Source organism: Pogona vitticeps, chromosome 8 (assembly GCF_051106095.1).
Source record: "Pogona vitticeps strain Pit_001003342236 chromosome 8, PviZW2.1, whole genome shotgun sequence".
Taxonomy (NCBI): Eukaryota; Metazoa; Chordata; class Lepidosauria; order Squamata; family Agamidae; genus Pogona; species Pogona vitticeps.
The window spans coordinates 6,652,892-6,665,904 of NC_135790.1; the positions used below are offsets into that span (position 1 = coordinate 6,652,892).

General features: G+C 40.1%; 1 protein-coding gene across 2 annotated transcripts in view; it reads right to left on the reverse strand.

Annotated features, from left to right (window-relative positions):
* EBF2 (EBF transcription factor 2) overlaps positions 1-13,013 on the reverse strand; it is a 267,672-nt gene that overhangs the window by 28,735 nt on the left and 225,924 nt on the right. For both annotated transcript variants that reach the window (XM_072978815.2, XM_078379733.1), the window contains exons 10-13: positions 12,164-12,290; positions 4,099-4,187; positions 2,375-2,440; positions 1,296-1,473 (exon numbers count right to left, since the gene is read on the reverse strand). In XM_072978815.2, coding sequence (XP_072834916.1) covers positions 1,296-1,473; positions 2,375-2,440; positions 4,099-4,187; positions 12,164-12,290 — 460 coding nt within the window. The remainder of the gene's footprint in view (positions 1-1,295; positions 1,474-2,374; positions 2,441-4,098; positions 4,188-12,163; positions 12,291-13,013) is intronic.

Sequence of the window (13,013 nt, forward strand, 5' to 3'; positions counted from 1 at the left end):
TATTAGTTATTGGGTCGTGGCCTGGAGGTAAGCAAAGAGTCAAAGAAATTGGCATGTGGTCGCTTTCGGGTCTGCATAGGACTTTAAAAGATCGAAAATAGGTCGAGAGGGGGAAAGAAAGAAGCATGAAATCTATCACACTGTTGCCCCTTGGACCGTGAAATGTAAACGAGGAGGCATCCAAGTCAGTGGTTGATCCATTACAAATAAATAAATGAAATTTAAAAATCAGGCTGAAAAGGGCTTTACCCGCAGGATTCACAACCAGATCAGGAGATACTCTATTAGGGAGAAATAGAAGATCTTCAGATGACAGGCCCAGAGAGTTTCCGATATTGGTGTTGTTTGGTCCCAATCTGGCATTCATATCGCCGGCAATCAGTATTCTAGTGGCCGGATATTTCTCATACAAAATTAACAGGGCTTGATTTAATTCCAGGAACATTGGCGATCCTAGACGAAGAGGATCCGAAGGAGGACAGTATATATTAAGCAGGAGAAATTTAAAAGAAGATGTGTGTGTTACACATGAAACCATGAGATTTGAACTGTTGGAGATATCTAAGACCTCGTATTTGTGGAATTTATTGTTTGAGATCAAAGTAGCCAGACCCCCCCTGGCACGTCCGTTAGCTGAAACTTTAGTAGCTGGGTTAGTGAGAGAGGAACTCTTTGGTTTGAATTTCTACTCATTTTAGGACACTCGTGTGTTTCATTTTTCGGTCTTGTTTTTAACACAAATGCACATTCTCAATCTATTTTGTAAAAACCAGAAGTTGTCTTTGTGTATGTTCCAGAAGCTGCAAGAGGGTGGCTAATTATAATGTGCCCAAAAAAGAACAATCCAAGAGAGAACAGAACAGGACATAGATTTCCATAAAATCTGCATATCCTAATATATATGTCTGGGTGCAAATTGCTACTTCATTGAAAACATTTAAATAGAAATGCAGTGCATTTAATCACAGGTGGTACTAGGCCTAGATCCGCCAAAGTTTCCTTCTTGTTCTTAGAGTGATGCAAGCTGGGAACTCTTCTTTCTGAGCAGGAAGCTTAGGCAGGGATAGGCCTAGCTAATCCTCAAAGCTTTCCAGCTGCATTGTATTTAGGTGTTTGTAAGGGCCTGGCACACTCTAGTCCACGGGGTCACAAAGAGTCAGACATGACTTAATGACTAAACAACAACAACAACAAAGGTGTCTGTAAGGTAAGTAGAACTCCCAAATTTTTGCTACTTGTAGTCCAGAAAATCTGAAAAAAATCCCAGTCCTCATTGCTACGACTGCCAATTTTACCTTGATTGTTCCCTTGTGTAGACTCTGAGATGCTGACTCCCAGCTGGCTGCTGTAGGAGTTGATGCCCATCATGCTACTGTGCGCTGGAGAGCTAGACAAAGCAGGGATCTGGCCAGGATTCCTTGGGACACTGTAGAGAGCTTCTGCTATGTCAGCAGCTCGCTTCAATATAATGTCCTGCATGGAACAAGCAAGAGACCAGGTTGACTTCAATCTCAGACAGATAAATAAAATGCATGCAAAAGGAGAGAAAGGAGCCCTTTGCAGACAATGTTCAGCGAATGTCTTTAGGCAAGAGGTGAAGAGAGAGCCAGGATCAGGTCTGCAAGGTTTTCTTCCAGCTGTCTCACTTCCAGTAAAGTCAGCAGAAGAGAAGGACTTCCCACCTGCAGGCCTAAACTGGACTACTGAGGCTTAGAAACTGGCTCACCAAAGGACATCTCATTCCCAGACATTATCCCTTAGTGTGGTAGAATTCTCCAGTTTTCTCCAGATGTGGATTGGGGGGAAATTAGGAGATTCCCTTATGGACTGCACATCCTCCTGCCTTTTCAACTGTAACAGTTGGCGGGGAGGATGTGCCATTAGTCCTACAAGTGCCCCCCAGTATATAAAGTGTTGGAGTTTTATTTGCAACCTCGCATGCTGCCTGCGATGTGTGTAACTGGCAGGGACTTTTCTGGGCGAGGGTGATTCCTTGTCTATCCAACACCAACCAATACTTCCTTCTAGGATTTTAATGGAAAGAGAGCCCTGCCTCTCTGTTGAAATTTATGAAATCAGCTTTCAAGGAATCCTGTACTTAAATCCTGAAGATGCATTAATTACCAAACAAAACAACTTAATCTGCATCACCTAAAAACACGAGAAGCTTCTGCTATGACACTAAGATGTCCATGTTAGTTAAGCATTTCCCTCTTCCAATCATGGCCTAGCACTAATGTCTGTTTCTGGCTTTAGCCTCCCATGGAAGGGAGGTCCATGCTGGTTTTTGCGGTATCTACACACACACACACACACACACACACACACACAGAGAGAGAGAGAGAGAGAGAGAGAGAGAGAGAGAGGTTGTAACCTGATTATTATGTGGCGTTCCGTACAGTGCTTCAACTAGGTCAGCTGCTCGTTTCAACAGCATCTCCTGGAAGGAAGGAAGGACAGCCAAGGGTTATAAAAGGGTTATAAAATGCAGTTTTGTGGCCAATGAGATGCCAATCTGGAATTACTCAGATTTAAACTCTATAGCTGCTATGAAGCTGGGATAAAAGTGCTTGTTGAAGGGTACGTGCTTGTCTGAGACCCTGCTGATTCTGAGCAACTTCCCTGCATGAGCTGCGTAGAACAAATCGAAGGATTTGTATGCAATTAAAATTTCACAGAAGACAGAAATAATTCTTCTTCTTTTTGACAATGCCTCTCCTGCCAGATTCAGCTGTAGAAATTCTAAACAGTCAGATTAAAATGGTTTGTTTGTTCAGGGATTATTTGTGCCAATTTAGCATCAAAATCCTATTGCTTAGTGTAGTGAATTGCAGTAAAGTAGTCTATTGAGTCAATGGGGATTTGGTGAGTCACCTCCACTCTAAAGTCCATTGATTCAAATGGGCAGGAAAGTAGGTCCATGAAAACCGATGGCAGTTATGGAGGAGTTGACTCACCAAATCCCCATTGATTCAATGGGCCTACTCTATTGCAATTTACCACATTATGCAACAGGATTTTGGCCTGTATGTATCAAGGTATCCTGATCAGTTACAATCTATTTTAAATTAATTACAAGTATTAAGTATATCAATGAGTTAAAAGTATTAAGTTGCAAGTATGAGTTACAAATACTAAGTATATCTAATCTTGCTTATGAAATCTGACAATTGTATGGATTTAAAATAGATTAATCTATTGATTAAGGCGGAAATTCTATGGCTATGTGTCTTGTAGCTGCAATTGATTCTCAGTAAAAAGATAAGAGGGGTTGCACTGTTAATCATCATAAATTTAGATTAGGAATAGGACATTGTAGCTCTCAGACAAGACCTTAGAAAAGGCATTAGATCCTATGTGGGATGAAAACCTGATGTGACATGAGCCCTATTCAGGCATTACCTATCCAGTTCTTTCCAACAAACAAGAATCTCCATTTTCCAGAGTTTTTGGTCATGTGGGGAGCCTACACAAGAGCAGGTACACTCTCATGCAGAGAAATCACTCTCCATGTGGAGAACATGACACCGAGAGGAGAGCCGGTAGCTGTTCCCCTCTTTTGTAAGGGGAAGCTATGTTTCTAAGATGGCCTCCTCACCCATAGTCTTTATAAGTAATTACATTAAGAATAGTCAATGTTTTTTCACCTAATAATGCAGGAGGACCATATTAGTCTGCCAATGATTTATGATAAAGACTAAATAATAAATATCTTTTTAAAAAAACCCTTGCAATCCTATGTATGTATACTAAGAAGTCCTACTGAGTCCAACAGAAATTATTCCCAATTGAATGTATATAGTGTTGCAGCTTTAGACTCAACACTAAGGGAATAAGACTTACTTACCGTATTTTTCGCACCATAAGACACACTTTTTTCCCACAAAACAGAGGGGTGGAAAGTCTGTGCATCTTATGGAGCGATGAAAACAGATTATATTTTCCTGTTTTCTTCTCCTAAAAAATTGGTGCATCTTATGGAGCAAAAAATATGGTAATCATTTTGGATTAGAAATGTACAAGATTGCTCTGTTGATGTAGCAAAAAAATGAATTCAGAACAAGACATTGCATGAAAAAGGCTTAGACAACTGTATACCTTGGCTAGTCTCTCTGGGTCACCCGGATGTCTTGGGATAACTTTCTGGAGTCTTTGGAAACCATAGTCTATGGTAGGCTCATTTAATGCTGTAACAGAGTTTGGGGGGAAAAGATAAGACATGTTCATAACTGGATTTAAATGTGTGCATGCACGAACACACACAATAATAATCATAAACCTCCCTTTGGGAAAGCAGGAGCCAAATATTATTTCACATTAAGGAAGGAAAATGTAATATAATGCAAAGGAACCAGTAATTAAAGATGCACAAACAGAGTCTGAATTTTATTTATTTCAGGGGGCAATTAAGGGGCAATTCAGTACCAATGGCTCAGCTGTGCTGAAGCAGCAGCCATAAAACAAGGACATGTAAGACAGAAAGGGTTAATTAGCATTGCAGGAGACTGTTGTGGATTGGGACATACTTGAGAATACACATTGTTGGTTATTTTGACACCAGCTCTGACCGGCAGCAGTTGACAAAACCAAGTTTAAAAAAAACCTGATCAGTCTCACATCTTCTTGCCTGGCTGTCTTTAGCACAACAATATGGAAGTCAGAAGTCATGATACACTGTGATGGAATTATGATGCTGAGTTTAACTATTATTGGAGGAAACCAAGTGGGAGTGGATAAGGGAAACCTTAGACCTGAGGGTTTCTGCTTTACTATACATAGACAGTCTGTTTCTGCCTACTGGGAACCATTCTAGATCGTTTAAGGAGTTTAATAATACACATTTCAACTGCCACAGAATCTATTTCCCATTGGAGAGCCGGGCAGAGAAGTTGCGACAATAATCGTGAGAATTTGTCAGAATTCTCCCGAGATGGTATATATCACTATCTGCCATTTCTCTTCTTGTCTATAAGTCTAATCGCTTCAGTAAGTTACATGTCTTGGGTCAAGGAAAAGGGATTATAAACCATAGAGCTTTTTTAAAAAAAGCTATAAAAACAACTTAGATGTACGTGTTTAAGTAAAAAAATCTCATAGGAATATTCAGATTTGTCGAGAAAAGAATCTGGCTACAATTCAAGAACAATTTTACAAATGTATTTATTTAGTCATGATAGCATGTAACTGTTGGTCCTACATAACTTGAGAATCTTGCCTTTTATTTCGTTATCTGAAAATTAAAATCAACGTTATTCTGAGATGAGAAAGTTGCAGTCTATCTATCTCTCTGTCCATCTATCCATCTATTCAAAATATTTTTACTCTCCCTTTCTCCTTAAAAAAAGGACTCAAGGTGGCTTGTGTCATGAAAAGACAGCATTCAAAAGCTAAAAGCAGTAGGTATGTGTTAAAAACAGATTCAAACCAACAAGGCACAACATTCAAAAATGCCCACTCAGGCAGCCAGTCATTAAGGGAAAGCTTGCCCGAAGAAAAAGGCTTTAATTTGCTTGTGGAAGGACAGCAGAGATGAGGACAGACTGGCCTCTTGTGGGAGGGAGTTCCAGAGTCTGAGAGCAGTAATAGGGAAGGCCCTTTCCTGAGCATCATACAATGAAAGCTCCCCAAACAGCAACTACTGTTGTTGCTAGATTTCTGAAAAACTGACACTTTACTTTCCCACTTCTTAAAAGTAACTAAAACTGTTGCAAAAACATTAAAGCCTTCGCAAATACATTAAAACTGTTGACTTTTTGTTATTTTTAAATAGTACTATATCAGTAGTACCAGCCCTTGGTCTGTGTCAAAGAGCATACCAAGGATCTGTTGCCATCTTGCTCTAGCCTGGGTGTGAATAGATCTTGCTCTGCCTCATAGTTGCCCCAGAATTGCACAAATAATCTTGATTTGGCCCATTTGTGCACATGGCTTGCTAGAATGAGGACAGGGAACCAATCCTTATGAGATTTGACTCCTAAGTGCCAGGTTGGGATTTTTACCTGGTTTGTCTTGTTTTTGATTAAGTGTTAGGATTCTCAGTTCTTCATAAATACAACAAATCACACACACAAACACTCATAAAAATTTAAAAATGTAAGAAGATGTGAAAGTGTGGTAGGAATAGACAAAATAAATTTGTCTCTTCGTTACGAACAATTTGTAAACAGCCATTTTTTTTTTTTGAGCAGTATCCTATTCCAGTCAGGAACAGTCTGTGTTCCTTTTGTATAAGAGATGGGTCAGTGGATCAATTCATTTCCCCTCTGTGACTGTACAGTGGTGCCTTGCTTTACGATTGCCCTGCATTATGAAAAATCCACTTAACGACAATCTTTTTGCGATCGCAATTGGTCTAAATGGGGGAATTTCGCTTTGCGATGATCGGTTCCCAGCTTTGGGAACCGATTCTTCACAAACCGACATTTTTCTAACAGCTGATTTGTGGTTTCAAAATGGCCACTGGGTATTTAAAATGGCTCCCTGCTGTGTTTAGGGACAGATTCCTCGCTATACAGGCAGCGAAAATGGCCACCGTATGGAGGATCTTCACTGGACGGTGAGTTTTTACCCCATCGGAACGCATTGAACGGGTTTCAATGTTTCAATGGGTTTTTTTCACTTTACGATGTTTTCGTTTAACGGCGATTTTCCTGGAACGGATTATCATCATTAAGCGAGGCACCACTGTATTATTCTTTTTATGTTATATTTGTTTTACTAGTAGCATTGTTGGGTGCCTTTAAAGCTGTTAGTTTTTGACCAAACTCCGGGAGGCAGTGGAAGGCAGGAGGGCCTGGCGTGCTCTGGTCCATGGGTTCATGAAAAGTCGGACATGACTTAACAACTAAACAACAACAAAAAGGCTATCAGAACAAAGAGATGGTTCAAAATGTTTAGTCAGTCAATTGAGGAATTACTTCTTGCACAAAGAGTTTTTGAAACTTAGGGTGTGACCACACAGGGAAATAAATTGCAATTTGGACCACTTATAGAATGGCCCAGTGTAATCTATTTGTTGAAGTTTTATTTGCAAACTTGCATGCTGTCTATGCTATGACTGGGAGGGTCTTTTCTGGCCTGAAGTGATTGTCAATCTGTCTAGCACTAATTAATCGTTCCATCTAGCTGCTGATTTGACAGAGCCCCACCTGTCTGCCGAGTGCTCCTTTCCCCTCTCTTTTGTTGATCAGTTGTTTATTTGTTTTTTTGCTGTTGATCTGTTCAGTTGGTTGCTAAGGATGTATGCAGTAAAAAAAGCAGCATGTGCAAGGCTATAATTTCAAGTAACTGCAAACAAAGAAATGCATTTTATTATTTCACCTACAGATGTCTCAGAGTGAGTTACTGAGACCTTAAGTGCCAGGTAATGACAAAGGGGTGGACTCTGGGGAACCTGTAGCTATTCTCCTCTGTGCAGCTCTGTACTTCTACCGCATAACTAAAAGGAATTTTATCAGAAATTCAAAACTCTGCAACACTATGTCCCAGCTATCACAGGACACACAAATATAATTCAACCTGACCCTCATCTGTGCCTAAGCTTATGTAGGGCTTTGCCTTTTTTGGGCTGGCCTGAAGTGATTCCCCACCAGCAGAAACGGTTGCTTTAGGTGAGGGGGATCACTTGTTAAAGTGACCCTTTCTGGTGTGTTCAGGCACACACTTTTAGAGGCATCTGATCACACCCTTACTCAGCCATGGAAGGTTTATTTGTTCTCTCCATCTCTCTCGGGGGTAAGGAGAAAGCCACTCAAACCAAGAACCAGGGAGCTTGGCACCCTAGCCAGTCTGACAGCAGCTGTACAGCTTGCCTTGACTGATATAACACTGAGAGGAACTGCTGACATATCCTTAACTACAGTGACGCTAGCGTGGCATACTTTGCTGCAACCTATTATAAGTGCCCATTACAGGGAACATATGTGTGCCAATAACAGCTCCCTCTGTGGCATTTAGATTTACCCTTGGAATTTATCTTTAATTTTTATAGTTGTCTTTTTAACAGTTTATGGCTCTCTCCTCTTCAAACAAGCTGTCTCGGCGCTGTTCTTGTTCAGTTAATGCCTAATCTGTTTGAACATGAAATGAATATTGGATTTCCTATTAAATATTGACGATTTCTTCTTGGATCTTTAGCCGTTGCGCTGTGAACTCCCCCAAATCTTGCTGTACCATCTCCACCAGGTCGGTGATAGGAATTCTAGACACAATCTCTGCCTTTTTTGGGGTTGATTTCCTTGGGGATCTTAGTGAGAGCCTGATCCTGCATCCAGAATTTCTATCTCTATTCTCATGGCTCAGTTATACATATTTTCCAGGTGGATGCAATTTTCTACGCATTTTCCTGGGGACTGAAGCCCACAACCTCATCCCGGATGTTAAGGTCCTGATGAAGATTTGAAGTTCCACATTGTTTCTGACAATAACAACAGAATGGCTCAAAGTTGAATCACATGGTTAATGTCACATGTTGTTTGGCAGACATTTTGAAACCGGAGTCCTCAGTCTTGACACTAATTAAAAAACATAAACAAGACAACTGTCTACAGAACGAATGGAATTCACCTACAGTCAACAAATGGCACCAGAGATCAGGGTTTAAAGCCTGAATAGTGGAAAACATTTAGCCTCTAAATTTTATTTAATTCAAGCCTTTCTTCTGAGCTCCTTCTTCTCACAACCAAGTTTCACATGGAATACCTCACATGTTTTCCAAAACAACGTACAGATTCAGAAAGGAAAACAGCTTCAGACTAAAATATATATATAGTAATCTACAGTAATTATGTTTTTTTTAAAAAAAATCATACGAGGTTCACAACAGGCATTTATTGGAAAAGAAAAACAACATGCCGGGTTAATTACGTAGTTTGGAATTTCATATTTTATTGTTTTGTGTTTTTCCTTAAACTATTCAGCTACCAGCCAAAATGAGCTGGGGGAATTGCTCACACCAGGTGCAGCTGTGCTTCATCGTTGTGTTTATCGTCTTGCTTGTCATGATCTACTTAGATAGAAAGACTGAGAAATTACTTGATTCCCCCTTGCTAATTTTATGGAGCAGCACCTCGTATACAGCAGCAAAACAACTCCTCCCCACCCCCCTCGGGTGAATCTGAAAATAATCTCCAGTGATTTCCTTGTTTGTGTTCTGCTCTGTGGCCAAATAGAAGTGATAGGCTTTTAAAAAAAAAAATCTTTGCAGTTTCATCCTGGCTGGGGGCACTGAATTTTTGGTCCCAAGTAGCGATGGACGTGAATGGCCAAACTGTCCGTTTGTGCTAATTCGTTTTTCGTCTGAACAGGCGTTCGGCATTTCCCAACCCCACCTGCTAGGGTGGAGCCCAGCCAGAGACAGTGCCCAGAGAAGGCAGGACAAAGGACGCTAGGGTGCCGCTTCCAGCCCGCTGGAGAAGGGGGGGCTGTGAGGCGGCAAACAACTGTTTTGCAAAAAAAACGAACCAGCACGAATTGCCGCTTTGGAAGGTTCATGCCCATCTCTAATCCCAATTTCTGCTCAAACAGCAAAGCCTTGATAGCTGGGAGCTGAAGCCATGTTCCGAAGAGGAAAAGACGGATCGGTACTGCTGACACCACACGAAAAGAGGGGACGACTTTGCAACTCAAGAGTGTGATCACATGAGGAAATAGATTGCTGTTTGGACTGCCTATGGAGTGCTCCAGTGTGATCTATTTCCTGATGATCACATGACTGCATAGGAAAATGTACAGTATACCAGCTCTGATCTGTGCCCATACTGGACTTTTTTTTTTTTTTGGCAGTCCCCTTTTAATGGGATTTAAATCAATGCACATGGGATGTGGTGGTGCTACGGGTTAAAGTGCGGAAGCTTCTATGCTGCATGGTCAGAAGTCCAGCAGTTGTAAGATCGAATCCACGCGACGGAGCGAGCTCCAGTCGCTTGTCCCAGCTCCTGCCAACCTAGCCGTTTGAAAGCATGTAAATGCGAGTAGATAAATAGGGACCACCTCGGTGGGAAGGTAATAGCGTTCCGTGTCTAGTCGCACTGGCCACGTGACCACGGAAACTGTCTACGGAGAAATGCTAGCTCTATGACTGGGAGACGGGGATGAGCACTGCCCCCTAGAGTCGGACACGACTGGACTAAATGTCAAGGGGACCGTTACCTTGACCCTTAAATAAATGCACACAGTTGAGAAATGAATTCAAAGTACTGTGAGTAGAACTAGTAATGGGATTTAGGTAAGAAGCTTCTGCTGTTTCATTCTGACAATACAATAGGACTATGATATCCATAGAGGGCTCATTCTAAGCTCCTTCCCCTGTGGATGCTAAAAATTGTGGATGTGCGAACTCTCTATATAGCATAGTCTCTGATCCCCTCTAGTGCCCACTTCCAGTGATAGACCTTGGGTTTTTTTTAATTGTTTTGAGTTATTGTGTGTTTGTTTTGTTTGCCTTTTTAGTTTGTAAACTGCCCAGAATAGTGAACTGCACTAATGGGACAGCACATAAATAAAGTGGTTTTTTAAAATAATAATAATAATAATAATTTAACAGTTTCAGGCAGCAGATAATTGAAACTGTGGGTACTGATCCCGTAGATGTGGCGATACTACTGTATACAAAGATTGATGAGAGACCATCAGAAATCTTTTCCCACTTTCCTTCCACCAGAAAGAAAAGCAGGAGATTATTAATTTATATCAGCTGAAGACTGAAATTATTAAAGGATCTATTACAATGGTTCTACCACTTATAGTATACATTCTACCATAGGCATGCTGTCATCTTAAGATTTTGTTTGATACAAATGGCATCATTCAGAGATGTAAACAAATGCTGTCCGTCATTTCGTGATCTCTGATTGAAAAGTTGCAAATGTTCATCCTAATACTGTAATTTAAACAATAAAATAAACCTAAATATTTTAAATATTTAATAAATAGAATATATCCTTCTTGTCCTTCTGTTGTCAAAAACCATCCTCTTCAGGCATGCTTTTACATACATATTTTTATTACAGTCCTTAGACCAATTAAACAAAAACAATTAGTCAACCCTCGACTTGCGAATGGCCCTAGTTATGAACATTTCGACTTACAAACCACTCTGATAGGAAAATATTGCCTCGAATTGTGAACTTTGCTTCGAGTTACAAAATCTTTCCTCTTTTTTTAACCTAAGTCATCTTAGGTTAAAAGGGAAAAAAAAGGAAAAAAATTCTGCCCCTAGTGGTAGGAACAGATTAACCAGCTTTGCATTAGTTCCTATGGGAACTAATGCTTCGACTTACAAACCGCCCCTCGACCTAAGAACCAAAAACAGCCGGAACGGATTAATTGGTTTTAATGCATTCCTATGGGAAATGCTGATTTGACTTATGAACTTTTTGACTTATGAACATCCTTCCGGAACAGATTAAGTTCGTAAATTGAGGGTTGACTGTATACTTTCAACCTTTTCACCGTAAAGCACAGTAAAATTGCGACTTAGTTTAAAATCCATTTAAAATCTTACAATTTAAATCCATTTAAAATCCACAATTTAAAACCATTTAAAATCTACACATCTAAAATTTATCTACACTTTGATTTCTGGAATCTAAGTATCCCCATGCAGAAACTTGCAATAGGATAAGTGATCTTAGGGTCTTTATCTGAGAGGGAAAAAAAACTGGAGTCTAAAGTAAGCAGTCTCAGGAATGCTGGTTTTTAACTTATTGGTTCTATAAATGTTTTTTAAAATTGTTTTTTATACTTGATTGTTTTAATCTTACTGAATGTTTAATAATTTTTTAAATGTGATATTTATATTGTGATTTACATTTTTTTAAAAAAAAAACTTTTAACTGTTGTGAGCCACCTTGAGTCCCCCTACGGGGGAGAAAAGTAGCAAATAAATAAATAAATAGATAGATAGATAGATAGATAGATAGATAGATAGATAGATAGATAGATAGATAGATAGATAGATAGATAGATAGATAGATAGATAGATAGATAGATAGATAGATAGATAGATAGATAGATAGATAGATAGATAGATAGATAGATAGATAGATAGATAGATAGATAGATGGATGGATGGATTAATTAATTAGATATTATTAAAATACATAATAACAGCAAAAAAAGGTCAGAAATGAGTGTCAGGTTGTGATACATCATTCCCTCATACCTGTATAAATAAATCTGCCAGGGGCTCCTTTGCAAAACTGTTTAGATTTGTACGATAATGTTACTTCAACCACACCGGGGATGTGACGAGGGGGCGTCTGGACACGGATGGCGTGTGGGGTTATCAGCTAGAAAAATATCAAGGAGATACATGTTAGGATTCAAACGGGTTTCCACAACAACGGTCATCATTCTCAATTTGTGCTTCTAGATCAGCCTTCCCCAACCTGGTGCTGCTCAGATGCCTGAGGCAGCATCTCTCATCATCCCCAGTCACCATGACCCATGCGTTTCTGGATACAAAGTTTAGTGGCCTGTTCCAGATTAATCCGATAGTTACAGACCCTACCTCCCCGCCTAAAGTGGCAATAGCTTTCATTTTGTGTATTCTGGTGGCAGGATATCAGTATTACTGGAAATTGCTTGTAAGCAAAAATAGCTATGCACTCTAAGACCTTCAGAAAACCAAAGAAATTAAAAACAAAACAACAAAAAAGCGCCACAGATAAAGCCTCCTCACCAGGCACTTTTTTGTACTTTAACTTCCACTCCAGATAAAGTAGGGTATCCATATAAGATGGACAACATGACCCTGCTAAAAGTTGGGTGGAAGAAGAAACTGCAAGACAAGCTGCATATGCTTGGGAGCACTGTGGCTGCTCAACTGGCCAAGGGTTTGAGCACATGACCAGGCATGTGACTGAGATGTGCCCCAGCACCTCACTGACTAGCCACATCTAACATGGCATGCTGTGCAAACCTTCCACGAATCCCAACATGACTCTGCCCAGTGTTCCAAGCTAGCTCACCAAGCGACAAACCCAAGGATTCTGTAGATTGGATCCATTACA